The 17,932-nt window shown below is 50.3% G+C and overlaps 1 protein-coding gene across 1 annotated transcript in view; it reads right to left on the bottom strand.

Moving 5' to 3' along the window:
* The window catches only part of GCN1 (GCN1 activator of EIF2AK4), a 149,259-nt gene that overhangs the window by 58,444 nt on the left and 72,883 nt on the right, over positions 1 to 17,932 (bottom strand). Inside the window, exons 29-31 of the mRNA XM_038762447.1 lie at positions 11,209 to 11,336; positions 8,004 to 8,193; positions 4,162 to 4,232 (exon numbers count right to left, since the gene is read on the bottom strand). Coding sequence (XP_038618375.1) covers positions 4,162 to 4,232; positions 8,004 to 8,193; positions 11,209 to 11,336 — 389 coding nt within the window. The remainder of the gene's footprint in view (positions 1 to 4,161; positions 4,233 to 8,003; positions 8,194 to 11,208; positions 11,337 to 17,932) is intronic.

The following is a 17,932-nucleotide window of genomic DNA, read 5'->3' as shown; positions in this document are numbered from 1 at the left end:
TTACTCTGTGCAAAGCGCTGTTCTAAGCGCTGGGGAGGATGCAAGGTGATCCGGTTGTCCCACGGGGGGGCTCACAGTCTTCATCCCCATTTTACAGATGAGGGAACTGAGGCCCAGAGAAGTGACGTGACTTGCCCAAAGTCACACAGCTGACAATTGGCGGAGCCGGGATACTAAGGATCCTAAGGATACTAAGTTCTCCCAGGCGGTGAAAGACCCGCAAGGATGGGACCAAACGCCAGGAAGGCCTCCGAAAGCTGAAGGAACGGGAGAAGCAGTGTGACCCCAATAGAGAGACCACTGGCCTCGGGGTCAGAAGGACCTGGGTTCTAATCCCGACTCTGCCGCTTGTCTGCTGGGAGACCTTGGGCAAGTCGCTTCGCTTCCCTGCGTCTCAGTTACCTCATCTGTCCGACGGGAATTAGGATTATGAGCCCCACGTGGGATCTGAAGCAGAGAGAGAAGCGGCGTGGCTCAGTGAAAAGAGCACAGGCTTTGGAGTCGGAGGTCACGGGTTCAAATCCCGCCACTTGTCAGTTGGGTGACTTTGGGCCAGTCACTTCACTTCTCTGGGCCTCAGTTCCCTCATCTGTAAAATGGGGATTAAGACTGTGAGCCCCCCCCGTGGGACAACCTCATCACCTTGTAACCTCCTCAGTGCTTAGAACAGTGCTTGGCACATAGTAAGCGCTTAATAAATGCCATCATTATTATTATCTGGACTCTGATTACCTTGCATCTGCCCCAGGGCCTAGTACAGTGGCCGGCCCACCGTAAGCGCTTAACAGATACCACAAAACCAATACGACAAACAAAACCAAAATGGGTGACGAATTCCAGATGGGTGTCAGGGAATACACCTGGGAAAATGCAACCCAAATTCATTCATCCATTCCATCGTATTTATTGAGCGCTTACTGTGTGCGGAGCACTGGACTAAGCGCTTGGGAAGTCCAAGTTGGCAACATCTTGAGATGGTCCCTACCCAACGGCGGGCTCACAGGCGAAGGGGGAGACAGACAACAAAACAAAACATATAAACCAAATAAAATAAATAGAATAAATATGTACAAATAAAATAAATAGAGTAGTAAATCTGTACAAACATATATACAGGTGCTGTGGGGAGGGGAATGAGGTAAGGAGGGGGAGGAGGGGGCTCAGCCTGGGAAGGCCTCCAAATTGCAACGACTCCCCACCCCCCTGCCCTTCTATCAATCAATCAATCATATTTATTGAGCGCTTACTGTGTGCAGAGCACTGTACTAAGCGCTTGGGAAGTACAAGTGAGCCCGCTGTTGGGTAGGGACCGTCTCTATACGTTGCCAACTTGGACTTCCCAAGCGCTTAGTACAGTGCTCTGCACACAGTAAGCGCTCAACAAATACGACTGAATGAATGAATGACATGATGGCTGATTGACAGCTGCCAGTACTAAGCGCTTGGGAAGTACAAGTGAGCCCGCTGTTGGGCAGGGACCGTCTCTATACGTTGCCAACTTGGACTTCCCAAGCGCTTAGTCCAGTGCTCTGCACACAGTAAGCGCCCAATAAATACGACTGAATGAATGAATGACATGATGGCTGATTGACAGCTGCCAGTACTAAGCGCTTGGGAAGTACAAGTGAGCCCGCTGTTGGGTAGGGACCGTCTCTATATGTTGCCAACTTGGACTTCCCAAGCGCTTAGTACAGTGCTCTGCACACAGTAAGCGCCCAATAAATACGACTGAATGAATGAATGACACGATGGTTGATTGACAGCTGCCAGTCTAGACCACAGACTGCCCCTCCCTCCCCCCAAGAATGTAAGCTCCCTGTGGGCAGGGAACATGTCTACCAATTCTGTTATATTGTGCTCTCCCCACTGCTTAGAGCGCACGGTGAGCGCTCAATAAATACTATTGATTGATTGTAGTCAAAACTCAGGAAAGTGAACTCAGAGGGCATTGTCGACCGTTCTTTCAAACCATCAGTCCAGTCCAGTCCGCCTTCCCAGACCGAGCCCCCTTTTTCCTCTCCTCTTCCCCTCCCCACAGCACGGTTTGTACAGATTTATTACTCTATTTCACTTGTACAAATTTACTATTCTATTTATTTTATTAAAGAGGTGCATATAGCTATAATTCTGTTTATTCCGATGGTAGTGACACCTGTCTACTTGTCTTGTCGTCTGTCTCCCCCTTCTAGACTGTGAGCCCGTTGCTGGGTGGTGACCGTCTCTAGATGTTGCTGACTTCTACTTCCCAAGCGCTTAGTACAGTGCTCTGCACACAGTGAGCGTGCAATAAATACGATTGAATGAATGAATGAATCAGCCCGGAGTGTGGCAGCAGCCAAAAAGGCCAAGCCAGGACTGGGTATCATCAGGAAATGGGGGGAGAAAATAGCTAGAGGAGGAATTCGGCCACCCTATAAAATAATGACGGCAGTTGTTAAGCGCTTACTATGTGTGAAGCACTGTTCTAAGCGCTGGGGAGGTTACAAGGTGATCAGGTTGTCCCCGGGTTAAAATAATAATAATAATAATAATAATAATAATGGCATTTATTAAGCACTTACTATGTGCAAAGCACTGTTCTAAGCGTTGAATGTTGGTATTTGTTAAGCGCTTACTATGTGCCAGGCACTGCTCTAAGCGCTGGGGGGATACAAGGCAATCAAGGTTGCCCCACGTGGGGCTCACAGTCTTCATCCCCATTTTACAGATGAGGGAACAGGCTCAGAGAAGTTAAGTGACTTGCCCAAGGTCAATCAATCAATCAATCGTATTTATTGAGCACTTACTGTGTGCAGAGCACTGTACTAGGCGCTTGGGAAGTACAAGTTGGCAACACATAGAGACGGTCCCTACCCAACAGTGGGTTCACAGTCTAGAAGGGGGAGACAGAGAACATAACCAAACATATTAACAAAATAAAATAAATAGAATAGATATGTACAAGTAAAATAAAGTAATAAATCCGTACAAACATATATCCATATATACAGGTGCTGTGGGGAAGGGAAGGAGGTAAGGCGGGGGAGATGGAGAGGGGGAGGAGGGGGAGAGGAAGGAAGGGATGCAGCAGACGCAGCAGATGTGGCGGAGAAGGGATTAATCAATCGAAAGGTATTTATCGAGCCGTTCTGGGGCAGGATCAACCTATTAAGTGCTTGGGAAACTACGATTATATATGAGTTGGTAGGCACAATCCCTGCCCTTAATGAGCTTCCAAAAAAACCCAAATTAATGGATTTTTGAAAATAGGAAAACCACAGTTCACTGGCCCCCGGAACACAGGGTGCCTTCCAGACTGCGAGCCCGTTGGGTAGGGACCGTCTCTATATGTTGCCAACTTGGACTTCCCAAGCGCTTAGTACAGTGCTCTGCACACCGTAAGCGCTCACTAAATACGACTGAATGAATGCCACAAAGGTTCCGGTTGCCACATGTTACGAAGACCTAAAGGAGGAGGCCAAGCGAGGTCAATGGGGAGACAGAGAGGCTCTCCCCCTCGTCCCCCTCTCCATCCCCCCATCTTACCTCCTTCCCTTCCCCACAGCACCTGTATATATGGATATATGTTTGTACATATTTATTACTCTATTGATTTATTTATTTATTTTACTTGCACATATCTATTCTATTTATTTTATTTTGTTAGTATGTTTGGTTTTGTTCTCTGTCTCCCCCTTTTAGACTGTGAGCCCACTGTTGGGTAGGGACTGTCTCTATATGTTGCCAACTTGGACTTCCCAAGCGCTTAGTCCAGTGCTCTGCACACAGTAAGCGCTCAATAAATACGATTGACGATGGTGATGATTTTGTTCTCTGTCTCCCCCTTCTAGACTGGGAGCCCACTGTTGGGTAGGGACTGTCTCTATGTGTTGCCAACTTGTACTTTCCAAGCGCTTAGTACAGGGCTCAATAAATACGATTGATGATGGGATCGGTCAGGACCCACTCAGCCTGGAAAGAGCCAGGGGACGCGGAACGCCGGACGTGGAAAACTCTGAATTCAGGGCAACGAGCCTCCGAACGGCTGCCCCGCGGCTGAGCGATTTGAGGAAAGAGGGTGGCGATTCCCGGGGGTGGCCCCTTCCCCAGGCCCGGGCGGCCGGCCCCGTGACACGCCTCAGAGGCCACGGGGACGGAGCGACGGTGACGGCCGAGAGGTACCTGGCTTCCCACTGATCAGGAGGAGATTCCGAGATGACTCGTCCCAAGGCGTCCAGGATGGGCGGCGGCCTCTGCAACACAACACGGGGACCACGGGGCTTTCCCAAGGAAAGAACCGGCCCATCCCCACACCCGGGATACGGGACTCCCGATGCTGAGCGGAGTCTTCTCACGTCCCGAAACCGCATAGCCCAGAGGGTCCCACCTACGGGGAGCAAATTCAACCCGGGGTTCCACCTCCCGGGGCCGTCTCCGTCCGAACCGGTTCCCTGGCCGAACCCCGCTTCCCGGGGGAAGGCTCCCGAGGTCCGGCCGACCTCCTTCCCTTCCCATCTGCAAAGCCAAAAAATTTGTCCGTTCCTTAGGATCAGGCCCGCCCTTCGCTCCTGCCATGGCAGCGTGGGTCCTGAAGAGGAGGAGGAGGGGGCCCGGGACAAACGCAGAATCGTTAATTCCCCAAATCCTACAAGTTTCAGGGACGGGGGAGCTCCCCATCAAAGCTTGTCCGTATTTACTATTCTATTTATTGTGTTAATGATGTGCACCTAGCTTTATTTCTATTTATTCTGATGACGGGACACCTGTCCATATGTTTGGTTGTCTGTCTCCCCCTTCTAGACAGTGAGCCCGTTACTGGGTAAGGACAAGGACGGTGTCCAGTCTGATTGTCTTGTCTTGTACTTCCCAAGCGCTTAGAACAGTGCTCTGCACACAGTAAGTGCTCAATAAATATGATTGATTGATTGATTGATTATCTCGACCCCAGTGCTCAGCTTAGCACATAGAAAGCGCTTAACAAGCGCCATGATTAAGGTAATCGCAATAAAGTAATAATGACAATAATAACAGTGGTATCTGTTAATAATAATAATGATGAAGATGGTATTTGCTAAGCGCTTACTATGTGCAAAGCACTGTTCTAAGCGTTGGGGAGGTTACAAAGTGATCAGGGTTGTCCCCCGGGGGGCTCACAGTCTTCATCCCCATTTTCCAGATGAGGTCACTGAGGCCCAGAGAAGTGAAGCGACTTGCCCAAAGTCACCCAGCTGACGGTTGGCGGAGCCGGGATTTGAACCCATGACCCCTGACTCCAAAGCCCGGGCTCTTTCCACTGAGCCACGCTGCTTCTCATAAGCGCTGGGATAGATACAAGATACTCTAAGTAGCAGGGAAAAGAGGCTGTCAATTCAGATGGGCAGAGAACACGGCTGCCGACTCTGTTATCCCGTCCTCTCCCAGGCACTTAGTACAGTGTGCTGCACACAGTAGGCGCTCCATAAATCCAACCGACTGATGGAAGAGGCCCGGAATCCCCAGATGAGGTAAGCACGGCCCTGAGAAGTAAAGTGACTTGCCCGAGGTCACACAGCAGGCACGTGGCAGAGTCGGGATCAGAAGCAGCGTGGCTCCGTGGAGAGAGCCCGGGCTTGGGAGTCAGAGGTCATGGGTTCAAATCCCGGCTCTGCCACTTGTCAGCTGTGTGACTTCGGGCAAGTCACAGCTTCTCTGGGCCTCAGTTCCCTCATCTGGAAAATGGGGATGAAGACTGTGAGCCCCACGGGGGGCAACCTGATCACCTTGTATCCTCCCCAGAGCTTGGAACGGTTCTTCGCACATAGTAAGCGCTGAACAAATACCATTATTATTAACACATACCACTGTTATTATCGCCATTATTACTTTATTACGATTACCTTAATCACGGCGCTTGTTAAGCGCTCACTATGTGCTAAGCACGGTACTGAGCACTGGGGTAGAGACAAGACAATCAGACTGGACACGGTCCTTGTCCCACATGGGGCTCCCAGTCAGGGTACGAGGGAGACCTTAACGTAAAAACGGCAGAACTGTAATGTTGATGACGATGGTTATAGTATTCATCAAGCACTGTACTAAATGCTGGGGGAGATACAATATGTGCAGTTCAGAGACAATCCCTGACCCATATTATTATTTTTAATAATAAAATGCCATTATTATTATTAACAATAATAATAATAATGGCATTTGTTAAGCGTTTACTATGTGCAAAGCACTGTTCTAAGCGCTGGGGAGGTTACAAGGTGATCAGGTTGTCCCCCGAGTGGCTCACAGTCTTAATCCCCATTTTCCAGATGAGGTCACTGAGGCCCAGAGCCGCTGTTGGGTAGGGACCGTCACTAGATGTTACCAACTTGGACTTCCCAAGCGCTTAGTACAGTGCTCTGCACCCAGTAAGCGCTCAATAAATGTGACTGAATGACTGAATGATTTGCCCAAAGTCACCCAGCTGACAAATGGTGGGGCCGGGATTTGAACCCATGACCTCGGACTCCAAACCTTGGGCTCCTTCCATGAGGCCACATTGCTCCTCTACTAAGATCTATTACTCTACTTATTTATTTATTTTATTTGTACATATTTATTCTATTTATTTTATTTTGTTAAAATGTGTTTGTGTTTTGTTTTGTTGTCTGTCTCCCCCTTCTAGACTGTGAGCCCACTGTTGGGCAGGGACCATCTCTATATGTTGCCAACTTGGACTTCCTAACTGCTTAGTCCAGTGCTCTGCACACAGTAAGCGCTCAATAAATACAATTGAATGAATGAATTTATTTTATTTGTACATATTCATTCTATTTATTTTATTTTGTTAATATGTTTGGTTTTGTTCTCTGTCTCCCCCTTCTAGACTGTGAGCCCACTGTTGGGCGGGGACCGTCTCTATATGTTGCCAACTTGGACTTCCCAAGCACTTAGTCCAGTGCTCTGCACACAGTAGGCGCTCAATAAATACGATTGAATGAATGAATTTATTTATTTTATTTGTACATATTTATTCTATTTATTTTATTTTGTTAAAATGTTTTGTTTTGTTCTGTTCTCTGTCTCCCCCTTCTAGACTTGTGAGCCCACTGTTGGGTAGGGACCGTCTCTATATGTTGCCAACTTGGACTTCCCAAGTGCTTTGTCCAGTGCTCTGCACACAGTAAGCGCTCAATAAATACGATTGAATGAATGAATGAATGTATTTATTTGTACATATTTATTCTATTTAGTTTATTTTGTTAATATATATTTTTTTGTTCTCTGTCTCCCCCTTCTAGACTGTGAGCCCACTTTTGGGTAGGGACCGTCCCTATATGTTGCCAACTTGGACTTCCCAAGCGCTTAGTCCAGTGCTCTGCACACAGTAAGCGCTCAATAAATACGACTGAATGAATGAATGACTTCCTGCTCTGCCCCAGTGGCGTTCCGGAAGCCTGGGGACATCCGCTGGGGGATAAAATCTCCAGCCCGTGGGGATCCTAGACTGTGAGCCCGTTGTTGGGTAGGGACTGTCTCCATCTGTTGTCAACTTGGACTCCCCAAGCGCTTCGTCCAGTGCTCTGCACACAGTAAGCGCTCAATAAATACGACTGAATGAATGAATGACTTCCTGCTCTGCTCCCGCCGCGTTCCGGAAGCCCGGGGACGTCCGCTGGGGGATAAAACCTCCAGCCCCGTGGGGATCCTAGACTGTGAGCCCATTATTGGGTAGGGACCGTCCCCATCTGTTGCCAACTTGGCCTTCCCAAGCGCTTCGTCCAGTGCTCTGCACACAGTAAGCGCTCAATAAATACGACTGAATGAATGAATGACTTCCTGCTCCGCCCCAGTGGCATTCCGGAAGCCCGGGGACATCCGCTGGGGGATAAAATCTCCGGCCCGTGGGGATCCTAGACCGTGAGCCCGTTGTTGGGTAGGGACCGTCTCCATCTGTTGCCAACTTGGACTCCCCAAGCGCTTCGTCCAGTGCTCTGCACACGGTAAGCGCTCAATAAATAGGACTGAATGAATGACCCCGGGGGAAGACCACTCACGTAGAGCTTGGCCTGGTAGATCTCCATGAGTCTCCCCATGACTTCGGCCGCCTGCCTCCGGTAGAGAGCCACGGCGTGGGAGAGGGCCGAGGCCCCCGCCTGCCGCACCGCCTCCTCCGGGTGGATCACGTCTTCGATCAGCAGGGAGCAGAGGCTGGGCCGCAGCTCCAGGCCCATGGATTCCCAGAGCCTGCGGGAATCCCCGGACGCCGGTCGCACCCAGCCCGGAATCTCCCCTCCCGTCCCCACGGAAACCTAGTCGCCTCTGGTAACGGCGGGATTCGCTAAGCATTCATGATATTAACGTCCACCTCCCCCTCTAGACTGTAAACTCGCCGCGGGTAGGAAACGTGTCCGTTGGCTGTCATATCGTCCTCTCCCAAGTGCCTAGTACAGCGCTCTGCACCAAGTAAGCACTCAATAATTAACATCCACCTCCCATCTAGACTATAAACTCGCTGCGGGTGGGGAATGTGTCCGTTGGCCATGACGTCGTCCTCTCCCAAGTGCTTAGTACAGCGCTCTGCACCAAGTAAGCACTCAATAATGAACGTCCACCTCCCCCTCTAGACTGTAAACTCGCCGCGGGCGGGGGAACGTGTCCGGTGGCTGTCACATCGTCCTCTCCCAAGTGCCTAGTACAGTGCTCTGCACCAAGTAAGCACTCAATAATGAACATCCACCTCTCCCTCTAAACTATAAACTCGCTGCGGGTGGGGAACGTGTCCATTGGCCGTGACGTCGTCCTCTCCCAAGTGCCTAGTACAGCGCTCTGCACAAAGTAAGCACTCAATAATTAACGTCCACCTCCCATCTAGACAGTAAACTCGCTGCAGGTGGGGAACGTGTCTGTCGTCCTCTCCCAAGTGCTTAGTACAGCGCTCTGCACAAAGTAAGCACTCAATAATGAACGTCCACCTCCCCCTCTAGACTGTAAACTCGCTGCGGGCGGGGAACGTGTCCGTTGGCTGTGACATTGTCCTCTCCCAAGTGCTTAGTACAGCGCTCTGCACCAAGTAAGCACTCAATAATTAACGTCCACCTCCCCCTCTAGACTGTAAACTCGCCGCGGGCGGGGGAACGTGTCTGTTGGCTGTGACGTCGTCCTCTCCCAAGTGCTTAGTACAGCGTGCTGCACAAAGTAAGCACTTAATAATTAACATCCACCTCCTCCTCTAGACTGTAAACTCGCTGCAGGCGGGGAACGTGTCCGCTGGCTTTGACATTGTCCTCTCCCAAGTGCTTAGTACAGCGCTCTGCACCAAGTAAGCACTCAATAATTAACGTCCACCTCCCCCTCTAGACTATAAACTCGCTGCGGGTGGGGAATGTGTCTGTTGGCTGTGACGTCGTCCTCTCTCCAGTGCTTAGTTCAGTGCTCTGCACAAAGCACTCAATAATGAACGTCCACCTCCCCCTTTAGACTATAAACTCGCGGCGGGTGGGGAACGTGTCCGTTGGCTGCGACGTCGTCCTCTCCCAAGTGCTTAGTACAGCGCTCTGCACCAAGTAAGCACTCAATAATGAACGTCCACCTCCCCCTCTAGACTGTAAACTCGCCGCGGGTGGGGAACGTGCCCGTTGGCCGTGACGTCGTCCTCTCCCAAGTGCTTAGTACAGCGCTCTGCACCAAGTAAGCACTCAATAATTAACGTCCACCTCCCATCTACACTATAAACTCGCTGCAGGTGGGGAATGTGTCTGTTGGCTGTGACGGCGTCCTCTCTCAAGTGCTTAGTACAATGCTCTGCACAAAGTAAGCACTCAATAATGAACGTCCACCTCCTCCTCTAGACTGTAAACTCACTGTGGGTGGGGAACGTGTCAGTTGGCTGTCACATCGTCCTCTCCAAAGTGCCTAGTACAGCGCTCTGCACAAAGTAAGCACTCAATAATTAACTTCCACCTCCCATCTAGACTATAAACTCGCTGCAGGTGGGGAACGTGTCAGTTGGCCGTGACGTCGTCCTCTCCCAAGTGCTTAGTACAGCGCTCTGCACCAAGTAAGCACTCAATAATTAACGTCCACCTTCCCCTCGAGACTATAAACTCGCTGCGGGTGGGGAATGTGTCCGTTGGCTGTGATGTCGTCCTCTCCCAAGTGCCTAGTACAGCGCTCTGCACCAAGTAAGCACTCAATAATTAACATCCACTTCCCCCTCTAGACAGTAAACTCGCCGCGGGCGTGGAACGTGTCAGTTGGCTGTCACATCGTCCTCTCCCAAGTGCCTAGTACAGCGCTCTGCACCAAGTAAGCACTCAATAATTAACGTCCACCTCCCATCTAGACTATAAACTCGCTGCGGGTGGGGAATGTGTCCGTTGGCTGTGACGTCCTCCTCTCCCAAGTGCCTAGTACAGCACTCTGCACAAAGTAAGCACTCAATAATTAACGTCCACCTTCCATCTAGACTATAAACTCGCTGCGGGTGGGGAACGTGTCCTTGGCTGTCACATCGTCCTTTCCCAAGTGCCTAGTACAGCGCTCTGCACAAAGTAAGCACTCAATAATTAACGTCCACCTCCCATCTAGACTATAAACTCGCTGCGGGTAGGGAACATTTCCGTCGTCCTCTCCCAAGTGCTTAGTACAGCACTCTGCACCAAGCACTCAATAATGAACGTCCACCTCCCCCTCTAGACTGTAAACTCGCTGCGGGCGGGGAACTGTTCGTTGGCTGTCACATCATCCTCTCCCAAGTGCTTAGTACAGCGCTCTGCATAAAGTAAGCACTCAATAATTAACGTCCACCTCCCATCTAGACTATAAACTCGCTGCGGGCGGGGAACGGGTCCGTTGGCTGTGACGTCGTCCTCTCCCAAGTGCTTAGTACCAAAGTAAGCACTCAATAATTAACGTCCACCTCCCCTTCTAGACTGTAAGCTCGCCGCGGGTGGGGAACGTGTCCATTGGCTGTCACATCATCCTCTCCAAAGTGCTTAGTACAGCGCTCAGCACCAAGTAAGCACTCAATAATGAACGTCCACCTCCCATCTAGACTACAAACTCGCCGCAGGCGGGGAACGTGTCCGTTGGCCGTGACGCCGTCCTCTCCCAAGCGCTCTGCACCAAGTAAGCACTCGATAAATACGACTGACTGTTATGCACCGAGCAGCGGACTGGTTATCATCAATCGTATTTATTGAGCGCTTACTATTGGGGGTCCCGGTCTATCTGGTGTCGGGTGGAGGGGGCGGCCCTCACCTCTCGGCCAGTTTCCGGATCTCCTCTTCCACGTCGAACTTGACCACCCAGAGACGGCGAAGCAGATCCATCCCGTTCTTCTCGTCGCTGTCTGGGGTCGGGAGAACCAGCCGGAGCTCCGACAGTCCCTGGAATACACGGCACGGCGTTCCGGTCATTTCCCGCTACCAGGAGGGAGGCCGGGACCGGGAGGATCTGTGGTAGACGCCCCTCAGGAAAGCTCCCCTGTCGGGGGCGGCTACCACCCAATCCCACCCCATCGGAGATCATCATCATCATCATCAATTGTATTTATTGAGCGCTTACTATGTGCAGAGCACTGTACTAAGCGCTTGGGAAGTACAAATTGGCAACACATAGAGACAGTCCCTACCCAACAGTGGGCTCACAGTCTAAAAGAGATCCTCCAAAGACCCAGGATCCGGGGGCTGAATACGGGAGAAAATGGATTTCACCACCTTGACTCGTCTTTTGAAATCAGTCGGTCACTCACTCGTATTTACTGAGCGCTGACTGTGTGCAGAGTACTGTACTAAGTGCTTGGGAGAGTACCCTCTAACAATAAGCAGGCACGTTGCCTGCCCGAAATGAGGTGGGTGTGAGAGGGCCAGAAAGAGTATATGGCAGGGGGGATGTCAGTCCGTCAATCGTATTTACTGAGCGCTTACTGTGTGCAGAGTACTGTACTAAGCGCTCGGGAGAGTACCCTCTAACAATAAGCAGGCACGTTGCCTGCCCGAAATGAGGTGGGTGTGAGAGGGCCAGAGAGAGTCTGTGGCGGCGGGAAATCAGTCCGTCAACTGCATTTACTGAGCGCTTACTGTGTGCAGAGTACTGTCCTAAGCGCTTGGGAAGTACGTTGTTGGGTAGACACTGTCTCTATATGTTGCTGACTTGTACTTCTCAAGCGCTTAGTCCAGTGCTCTGCATACAGTAAGCGCACAATAAATACGATTGAATGAATGAGTGAATAAATGACAGATTCATTCATTCCGTCGTATTTATTGAGCGCTTACTGTGTGCTGAGTACTGTACTAAGCGCTCGGGAGAGTACCCTCTAACAATAAGCAGGCACGTTGCCTGCCCGAAACAAGGTGGGTGTGAGAGGGCCAGAGAGAGTCTGTGGCGGGGGGAAATCAGTCTGTCAACTGTATTTACTGAGCGCTTACTGTGGGCTGAGTACTGTACTAAGCGCTCAGGAGAGTACCCTATAACAATAAGCAGACACATTCCCTGCCTGAAACGAGGTGGGTGTGAGAGGGCCTGTGGCGGGGGAAGTTAGTCTGTCAATTGTATTTACTGAGCGCTTACTGTGTGCTGAGTACTGTACTAAGTGCTCGGGAGAGTACCCTCTAACAATAAGCAGACACGTTCCCTGCCCGAAATGAGGTGGGTGTGAAAGGGCCAGAGAGAGTCTGTGGCGGCGGGAAATCAGTCCGTCAATTGCATTTACTGAGCGCTTACTGTGTGCTGAGTACTGTACTAAGCGCTTGGGAAGTACGTTGTTGGGTAGGGACCGTCTCTATATGTTGCCGACTTGTACTTCTCAAGCGCTTAGTCCAGTGCTCTGCATACAGTAAGCGCACAATAAATACGATTGAATGAATGAATAAATAAATGACAGATTCATTCATTCAATCGTATTTACTGAGCGCTTACTGTGTGCTGAGTACTGTACTAAACGCTCGGGAGAGTACCCTATAGCAATAAGCAGACACGTTCCCTGCCCGAAACGAGGGGGGTGTGAGAGGGCCAGAGAGAGTCTGTGGCGGGGGTAATCAGTCTGTCAACTGTATTTACTGAGCGCTTACTTTGGGCTGAGTACTGTACTAAGCGCTCGGGAGAGTACCCTCTAACAATAAGCAGACACATTCCCTGCCCGAAACGAGGTGGGTGTGAGAGGGCAAGAGAGAGTCTGTGGCGGCGGGAAATCAGTCCGTCAATTGTATTTACTGAGCGCTTACTGTGTGCTGAGTACTGTACAAAGCGCTTGGGAAGTACGTTGTTGGGACTGTATATGTTGCTGACTTTTACTTCTCAAGCACTTAGTACGGTGCTCTGCACACAGTAAGCGCACAATATGTGATTGAATGAATGAATGAATAAATAAATGACAGATTCATTCATTCAATCATAGTTACTGAGCGCTTACTGTGTGCAGAGTACTGTACTAAGCGCTCGGGAGAGTACCCTATAGCAATAAGCAGACACGTTCCCTGCCCGAAATAAGGGGGGTGTGAGAGGGCCTGTGGCGGGGGAAGTTAGTCTGTCAATTGTATTTACTGAGCGCTTACTGTGTGCTGAGTACTGTACTAAGCGCTCGGGAGAGTACCCTATAACAATAAGCAGACACATTCCCTGCCTGAAACGAGGTGGGTGTGAGAGGGCCTGTGGCGGGGGGAAGTTAGTCTGTCAATTGTATTTACTGAGCGCTTACTGTGTGCAGAGTACTGTATTAAGTGCTCAGGACAGTACCCTCTAACAATAAGCAGACACGTTCCCTGCCTGAAACGAGGTGGGTGTGAGAGGGCCTGTGGCGGGAGGAAGTCAGTCCGTCAATTGTATTTACTGAGCGCTTACTGTGTGCAGAGTACTGTACTAAGCGCTCAGGAGAGTACCCTATAGCAATAAGCAGACACGTTCCCTGCCCGAAATGAGGTGGGTGTGAGAGGGCCAGAGAGAGTCTGTGGCGGGGGGATGTCAGTCCGTCAATTGTATTTACTGAGCGCTTACTGTGTGCTGAGCACTGTACTAAGCGCTCGGGAGAGTACCCTCTAACAATAAGCAGACACGTTCCCTGCCCGAAACGAGGTGGGTGTGAGAGGGCCAGAGAGAGTCTGTGGCGGTGGGAAATCAGTCCGTCAATTGCATTTAATGAGTGCTTACTGTGTGCAGAATACTGTACTAAGCGCTTGGGAAGTACGTTGTTGGGACTGTCTTTATATGTTGCTGACTTTTACTTCTCAAGCACTTAGTACGGTGCTCTGCACACAGTAAGCGCACAATATGCGATTGAATGAATGAATGAATAAATGACAGATTCATTCATTCAATCATATTTACTGAGCGCTTACTGTGTATAGAGTACTGTACTAAGCGCTCGGGAGAGTACCCTATAGCAATAAGCAGACACGTTCCCTGCCCGAAATGAGGGGGGTGTGAGAGGGCCAGAGAGAGTCTGTGGCGGGGGGAAGTCAGTCCGGCAATTGTATTTACTGAGCGCTTACTGTGTGCAGAGTACTGGACTAAGCGCTTGGGAAGTACGTTGTTGGGTAGGGACCGTCTCTATATGTTGCCGACTTGCACTTCTCAAGCGTTTAGTACAGTGCTTTGCATACAGTAAGCGCTCAATAAATACAACTGAATGAATGAATGAATAAATAAATGACAGATCCAATGAGGGAAAATCAGGGAAGTTAATGTTCTAGTCCGATAACGAGGAATAATACTAATTCCAATAATGGAGAAGCAGTGTGGCTCAATGGAAAGAGCCCGGGCTTTGGAGTCGGAGGTCATAGGTTCAAATCCCGGCTCCGCCAATTGTCAGCTGTGTGACTTTGGGCAAGTCACTTCACCTCGCTGTGCCTCAGTGACCTCATCTGTAAAATGGGGATTGAGACCATGAGCCCCCCGTGGGACAACCTGATCACCTTGTAACCTCCCCAGAGCTTAGAACAGTGCTTTGCACATAGTAAGTGCTTAATAAATGTCATTATTATTATTATTATTTGGAGTCAGGGGTCATGGGTTCAAATCCCGGCTCCACCACTTGTCAGCTGTGTGACTTTGGGTAAGTCACTTCACTTCTCTGGGCCTCAGTGACCTCATCTAGAAAATGGGGATTGAGACTGTGAGCCTGCCGTGGGACAACCTGATCACCTTGTAACCTCCCCAGCGCCTAGAACAGTGCTTAGCACACAGTAAGCGCTTAGTAAATGCTATCATTATTATTATTATTATTTGGAGTCAGGGGTCATGGGTTCAAATCCCAGCTCCGCCACTTATCCGTTGTGTGACTTGGGGCAAGTCACTTCACTTCTCTGGGCCTCAGTTTCCTCGTCTGGAAAATGGGGGTGAAGACTGTGAGCCCCCCATGGGACAACCTGATCTCCTTGTAACCTTCCCAGCGCTTAGAACAGTGCTTTGCACACAGTAAGCGTTTAATAAATGCCATTATTATTGTAACCTCCCCAGCACTTAGAACAGTGCTTTGCACAGAGTAAGCGCTTAATAAATGCTATTATAAAAAATGAGGAGTCCCGGAGCTACCGCCTCAAAGGGGGAGGGGGTGAGAGGGCTAGAGAGTCTGTGGGTTACTTATTTATTTTACTTGTACATATTTATTCTACTTATTTTATTTTGTTAATATGTTTTGTTTTGTTCTCTGTCTCCCCCCTTCTAGACTGTGAGCCCACCGTCGGGTAGGGACCGTCTCTAGATGTTGCCAACTTGGACTTCCCAAGCGCTTAGTACAGTGCTCTGCACACAGTAAGCGCTCAATAAATACGATTGATGATGACGTTGCCAACTTGGACTTCCCAAGCGCTCAGTCCAGTGCTCTGCACGCAGTCAGCGCAGCGTGGCTCAGCGGAAAGAGCCCGGGCTTTGGAGTCAGAGGTCATGGGTTCAAATCCTAGCTCCACCACAAGTCTGCTGTGTGACCTCGGGCAAGTCACTTCACTTCTCTGAGCCTCAGTTCCCTCAACTGTAAAAATGGGGATTAAGACTGTGAGTCCCACGGGGGGCAACTTGATCACATTGTATCTCCCCCCAGCGCTTAGAACAGTGCTTTGCACATAGTAAGCGCTTAACAAATGCCATCATTATTATTATTATTATTATTAATAATAAATACAATTGAATGAATGAATGATTAAATACCTGAATCAATCCCTCCCACTTTAGACTGTGAGCCCCATGTGGGTCAGGGATTGTCTCTGAGCGCTTGGAACAGTGCTTTGCACATAGTAAGCGCTTAACAAATGCCATAATTATTATTATTATTATATATTGCACCTCTTCCAGCATTTAGTACAGTGCTTGGCATAAGGTAAGCCCCTGATGAATACTATAATCATTATCAACAACGTTACAGTTCTGCCGTTTTTACATTAAGGTCTCCCTCGTACCCTGACTGGGAGCCCAAGTGGGACAAGGATGGTGTCCAGTCTGATTGTCTTGTCTCTACCCCAGTGCTCAGCTTAGCACATAGTAAGCGCTTAACAAGTGCCATGATTAAGGTAACCGTAATAAAGTAATAATGACAATAATAACAGCGGTATTAATAAATATCATTGAATGAATGAATTAATGAAGTCACGCGGGGATCGTGTGTCTGAGCCCCGCGTTGCCTCCCCCCGGGGCCCGTCACGCCTCCCTTCAGAGTTAAGGCCCAGGCTGTGAGTTCGGGATGCTGGTGATGCCAACTTGGACTTCCCAAGCGCTTAGTCCAGTGCTCTGCACACAGTAAGCGCTCAATAAATACGACTGAATGAAAGAATGAATGAAGTCATGTGGGGAACGTGCGTCTGAGCCCCGCGTTGCCTCCTCCCGGGGCCCATCACTCCTCCCTTCAGAGTTAAGGCCCAGGCTGTGGGTTCGGGATGCTGGGGGTGCCAACCTGTACTTCCCAAGCGCTTAGTCCAGTGCTCTGCACACAGTAAGCGCTCAATAAATACGATTGATTGAATGAATGAATGAATGAATGAATGAATGAAGTTATGCGGGGAACGTGCGTCAGAGCTCCGCATTGCCTCCTCCCGGGGCCCGTCACTCTTCCCTTCCGAGTTAAGGCCCAGGCTGTGGGTTCGGGATGCTGGGGGTGCCAACTTGGACTTCCCAAGCGCTTAGTCCAGTGCTCTGCACACAGTAAGCGCTCAATAAATATGACTGAATGAATGAAGTCATGCGGGGAACGTGCGTCTGAGCCCCGCATTGTCTCCTCCCGGGGCCCGTCACTCCTCTCTTCAGAGTTAAGGCCCAGGCTATGGGTTCGGGATGCTGGAGATGCAAACTTGTACTTCCCAAGTGCTTAGACCAGTGCTCTACACACAGTAAGCGCTCAATACGACTGAATGAATGAAGTCATGCGGGGAATGTGTGTCCGAGCCCCGCGTTGCCTCCTCCCGGGGCCCGTCACGCCTCCCTTCCGAGTTAAGGCCCAGGCTGTGGGTTCGGGGATGCTGGGGGTGCCAACTTGGACTTCCCAAGCGCTTAGTCCAGTGCTCTGCACACAGTAAGCGCTCAATAAATATGACTGAATGAATGAAATCACATGGGGAACATGCGTCTGAGCCCCGCGTTGCCACCTCCCGGGGCCCGTCACGCCTCCCTTCCGAGTTAAGGCCCAGGCTGTGGGTTCGGGATGCTGGGGGTGCCAACTTGGACTTCCCAAGCGCTTAGTCCAGTGCTCTGCACACAGTAAGTGCTCAATAAATACGATTGAATGAAGTCATGTGGGGAACGTGCGTCTGAGCCCCGCGTTGCCTCCTCCCGGGGCCCGTCACGCCTCCCTTCCGAGTTAAGGCCCAGGGTGTGGATTCGGGATGCTGGGGGTGCCAACTTCTACTTCCCAAGAGCTTAGTCCAGTGCTCTGCACACAGTAAGCGCTCAATAAATACGACTGAATGAAGTCATGCGGGGAATGTGCATCTGAGCCCCACATTGCCTCTTCCCGGGGCCTGTCACGCCTCCCTTCCGAGTTAAGGCCCAGGCTGTGGGTTCG

The sequence above is a fragment of the Tachyglossus aculeatus genome, chromosome 21 (assembly GCF_015852505.1).
Source record: "Tachyglossus aculeatus isolate mTacAcu1 chromosome 21, mTacAcu1.pri, whole genome shotgun sequence".
NCBI lineage: Eukaryota > Metazoa > Chordata > Mammalia > Monotremata > Tachyglossidae > Tachyglossus > Tachyglossus aculeatus.
Note: the sequence above shows the minus strand (reverse complement) of the source record. Positions and strands in the feature narration are given on the sequence as shown.